Here is a 4,725-nt window from a genome sequence, read left to right as displayed (position 1 = left end):
GTATTTTTGTATTAATGAGAGCCCCCCACCACCCAAGCGCTGCTGCCGGTGGCGACGCTATACACAGCGCCGCTGATGGTGGCGACGCTAATGTCAGCGCCGCGAAACTCGGACTGTGACCGGGGGTTGACGTGTGTTCCGCACTCCTCGGACACTCGACACCATCGCCGATAACCATCTGGCGAGGTACTACCGTCTCCCGAGGCCTGCCATGGAGAGACTCTGCGAGGCGCTCGCACCTGCGCTCCGCCGTCCGACGGCTCGGAACTGTGCGCTCCCCGTGGACGCCCAAGTACTACTGGCGCTTCGCTTCTATGCGAGCGGCAGTTTTCAGTCGGTCGTGGGCGACGTGGGGAATATGAGCCAGACGAGTGCTTCGCGCATTATAAACTCGGTGAGCAGCGCGCTCTGCAACTTTGCTGAAAAAGGGATCAAGTTCCCCGTGACCCCGCAGGCAGCAATGCGTACTGCACGCGGTAAGTGTTTTCCCAATGTCGTGCTCGTTAGTTACTCCTGTTATTTTATTTCAGTGCGAATTGTTAGCGCGTTTACTCAGCCTGATCAACTTTAATCGGGGGGAACGTGGGCGTTCGCTAAAACGTCATTCGATCAAGTGAGTGCCTCCCGCATGACCCTAATGAGTGTAACTTTCATTGACGCGAACGAAGTTGTATAGATTGACGTGAGCAACGGCATTGTGCGGAATGGTCGCCGAGACTCTCAGTCAGCAGTGCATTGTTCATGCAATGCCCATGACAACTAACAAAAGCACTCTTTGCCCCCCCCCCCCCCCCCCCAAAACCCTTCTTTTTTTCGGTAATAGTGTTTAAATGGGTGCGATAGTGCTTTAATTGAGGTATGAGTATTTAGAGGTCATCTATTTGATAGACCAAGTTTTGTATATATTGTAATGTGGTAAATAAAATATCCAAGATGTCCACTGCTTCACAGAATGTTGAACACTTCGTTGTTTTAATCTGTAGGCTTTGCGGAAATCAATGGATTCCCCAAGGTGCTGGGGTGCATCGACGGCACGCACATCGCCCTCAAGATTGCGAAGAATTACCAGAACATCTACCGAAACAGGAAAGGATACGACTCGCTGAATGTGCAAGCGGTCTGCAATGCGTCGAACGAAATCACACAGCTCACAGTGAAGTGGCCGGGGAGCACGCATGACAGTTTTATGTGGCGCAACTGCGACTTGTCGGAGAAGTTCGAGGCTGGGGGCATGCCCGATGGCTGGTTGCTGGGTAGGTATATTTTAATTTGGATTTCATATGAGTATTTAATAGTTGACAGGCTGAACGACCATATGCTTCGTAGCCTCTTGGTATCCAGCCTTTTTTGCATTTCGATCTTGGCAAAGGTTTGAGCCAGCTTGCACATTTCAGTGTAACTCCTAGATAGGTACTTAGTTAAATATATAATAAGTTAAACCAGGACAAAGCGAGCCAGTCATTTCCTTTGTGCTACTTGCGTGTCCACTAACAAGTTAGGAAGGAATTAAGCTTAAACCGATGCAGCTTTCTTCCATGAATCTCTTCTCGTTATCTACTGTAGTGAGCTTCCATCTGTTCAAGTCTGGAAATGTACTACAGCTGTAGTGGGGAATTTCGGGCGAGCGCTGCAGGTCTGCCCTCCTGGAAGTTGTAGGGTGCCCCTCGTAGTAGTGATCTACAAATCCACGCAAACAGAATGCCCGTTCATGTCGAAACCGGCAGAGCTTGGGAGACGAACTTGCAACCCTTTGGTTACCAGTTCAGGTATTGCTGGAGCGCTTTGTTTGCAAGCCCAAACCCCAAGCAGTCATATCTATTGTATTACTTATGCATGGTTTCACGTGATATCTCATATTATTTTTAATATTTTAGGGGATGCAGGCTACCCCCTGCAGCCATGGCTGATGACGCCATTTCGCAAGCCGAAGGAGGAAGAGGGCGAAGAAGCCTACAACATGTGCCTCACCAAGACGCGTCAAGTTATAGAGAGGACATTCGGGATATTGAAGTCCCGCTTCCGGTCAGTAGCGTCAGCAGAGTCTGAGTTTGGGAGTTAAAACTTGTTTTGAAATTTCCTCAGAACTACCTTCTCTCCTTTCTGCATGTGCGGCGTAAAACAAAAACAGTTCTTTTTTTTTATTGTCCCTATTTTATTTCTCTACCCTCATGCTAAAAGGGTGCAGTTAACACTGTTCCCACTTGGAGACCAAAAAACTTGTTGGAGCTAGGCACATATCCAGGGAGAAGGCCCAGGTAGCCTGATCTGGGTCCTCTTCAAAGTCCTCCAGTTTTGCTGGCACCTCCCCTTTCCCCTCCTTTACCCGCCTGGCTATGTGCCTGGCTGTAGCAGACTCCCCATAAAGGCTATCTTGAAAGAGAAGTTCGGTTTCCAGCATCGTGCAGTACTAGCTGGAATCCGAGAACATATAGTGTTGCTTCAGCATGTTAGACAGCCATACTTATGATTGCTCCTCTTCGTCTGATAGTTCAGTGAAAGTTGCATAATGACTGGGCCTGACCTGTTCTTTACTTTGGTGCCTTTGGATTGCACCTCAGCACAACATATACGCTGAAAGTGGGATCACACAAAGTATGAACTACGGTATAGTCAAATCGGAAATGCAGGCAATGGGGGGAACGCATATAAAAGCAGGGACTTCGAGGAGCATTAAATAGACAGGAGTGCCAAAGGGTTCTGGGGGCTGCATAAACTTCATATAGTCATCACTAACAGTAAATACTGAATTAACAAATTTCCTTACTACGCCACTGCTTCAGGTGTCTCGACAGGTCCGGAGGGGTCCTACAGTACACCCCAAGCGTGTGCTGCCGTATTATCGTGGCGTGTGTGGTCCTCCACAATTACTGCATCCGGCACCATGTCTCCCTCACAGATCCACCAGGTAAGAAAGACATGTTCTCTGAAGAGTTTATGCATTAATCACCTGGTCATATCACATGAATGAGGCTGGTGAAAGCATTGCTTGCTGTAACTCTGGACTTGGGTTCTGCAGAAGGTTCGCCCACTTTTCTTGTCACAGGATTGCAGAGGGGCAGCTAAGCTGAGCTGACTACAGCTTTGACTATAATCTCTTTTAGAAGCTCTTCACTGGCAGAATAGTTTTAGGTTTAGTAACCCATTAAGTGCCACGTTATAAGATTTGTTACGTGACGCTTAACAGGTTACCAAAGAAACGGCCGTAGCTGCGGAGTAGTGCGTACGCTGTGCTTTTTCGCAAAACTGACACTGCTCTATATGACGTGGATAAGGCTCATTTAACCCATATGAGTGATGTTTTCCAGGACAAAATTGTCAGTCATCTGGAGACTCGCCGAACTTGGATAGCAATGTATTTTCTAGACTTTGGGGGCAGTTCCAGTGGGATGAAAATGATTCTCAATGCCTCTGCAGAGGATGTCCGTGAATTACAATGTTGGAACAAGACCATATTTCGTCACTAGCTGCCAGACCGCACAGGCGGAGGCCAGCAAGATACTTTGCAGTGGACGTTTCAGCTGCCATGGGGCCACATTTTTAAACATACAGTGTTCAGACGACTAAATGAGCCCGGCCTTTACACTCGTAGGCCTGCGAGATACTTCTGTTAGCTGGAACTCTTTGAATAGTCTGTGCAGCCTGATGGAACAGTCATTATTCTTAAATTGTGAGCCTGATCGAGTATACGCAAATTCATCTCTGTTACGTCAGGGCGTGGTGGTGGCGCGCCAAGCGCACTTCCGGCCTGAAGCTGTGGGCGGAAGTCCCCATGTCAGACGTGTATTCCTGCATTGTTTTGAAAGGAACCAGACAAAAAAAAACCTGCCTTCTCATCAAAATGCCGCGACTGGGGTTGTACCAAAAGAGTTGAGAAAGGTTTAAAGGTCAGTTTTCATGTACTCGGTTCGTCCGAGAACGTGGAAATGTGCCGTGAAAAGGGAAAACCAGATGCCGTCGGACCACGATTGCTTGGGCGGGTAGCAATTTGGGTTGAATTAAGGGATACTTGTGGTCATCAGATTTATTTGTTTTGTTCCAACATGAACGCCTGAAAACCGTCATGTTGTACGGACCACCTGCAAACTACATTCAGTGCGTCTTCAAGTTCAAACGGCCGCCTGATCGTTCGAATCGTCGTCTGCTCTTTCAAACGATTCTGCTTGTCTTCTGCTCTTTTAGACTACACCGGCTCGTAGACCAAATATTAGTCCGGTACTTGCGATAAGAAGTAAGTGCAGACCTCAAAAGACTCGAGTTTGGAGGTTGGTAAGCAGTCTTGATGTAAACAGTAGATACAAGGAGATATTAATTGTTACCAGTGGCCATCACCGACTTGTTATGCCTGATTCACTTGGTCCGATTCTGCTTGCCATTTTCAGTATCGATGTCGACCATCTCAGCTACGGTTCACACTTTCGCAGCCCGAGCGACGTCGTGACTGAAAATTGCGAGTGAAATCTCATCATGCGAATCAGGCCTTGGCGTACATTCTGTGGCGTCTGCGCAGAATGAATCGCCGCATGTCACATTATTCACGCAACGTTTTACGGTGTAACGAGCCTCGGTGATTTCTCTGAGGCCGCTCAAGCAGTCAGACATCGCCAGGAGGACATAGAATCAACAATTCGAACGCGAAAAAGGGCTGGGGGACTCACACCGACGCCGACAACATTGCATTTCAATGGTTTGTTTATGGGTGACGGTGAGCTTCTTGGCCACACTCCA

The 4,725-nt window shown here is 48.1% G+C and overlaps 1 protein-coding gene across 1 annotated transcript; it reads left to right on the top strand.

The window, feature by feature from the left end:
* The first annotated feature begins 358 nt into the window (after window positions 1–358).
* LOC121835454 (putative nuclease HARBI1) lies at window positions 359–2,943 on the top strand. Its single transcript, XM_042289660.1, has 4 exons — window positions 359–476; window positions 984–1,253; window positions 1,875–2,022; window positions 2,781–2,943. The coding sequence occupies exons 1-4, from the start codon at window positions 359–361 to the stop codon at window positions 2,941–2,943; spliced, it is 699 nt and encodes a 232-aa protein (XP_042145594.1).
* Window positions 2,944–4,725: the final 1,782 nt, after the last annotated feature.

The sequence above is a fragment of the Ixodes scapularis genome, unplaced genomic scaffold, assembly GCF_016920785.2.
Source record: "Ixodes scapularis isolate PalLabHiFi unplaced genomic scaffold, ASM1692078v2 PGA_scaffold13__105_contigs__length_92229423, whole genome shotgun sequence".
In the NCBI taxonomy this organism is placed as follows: domain Eukaryota; kingdom Metazoa; phylum Arthropoda; class Arachnida; order Ixodida; family Ixodidae; genus Ixodes; species Ixodes scapularis.
The sequence above is the reverse complement of the archived record's forward strand: the minus strand, read 5'-3'. Positions and strand labels throughout refer to the sequence as shown.

Excerpts from the sequence above, each read along its gene's own strand:
- LOC121835454 (XM_042289660.1), top strand. The coding sequence starts at position 359 with ATGAGCCAGACGAGTGCTTCGCGCATTATAAACTCGGTGAGCAGCGCG. Across the intron at positions 477-983 it reads AGCAATGCGTACTGCACGCG|GCTTTGCGGAAATCAATGGA; the intron begins GTAAGTGTTTTC and ends TTTAATCTGTAG. Across the intron at positions 1,254-1,874 it reads GCCCGATGGCTGGTTGCTGG|GGGATGCAGGCTACCCCCTG; the intron begins GTAGGTATATTT and ends TTAATATTTTAG.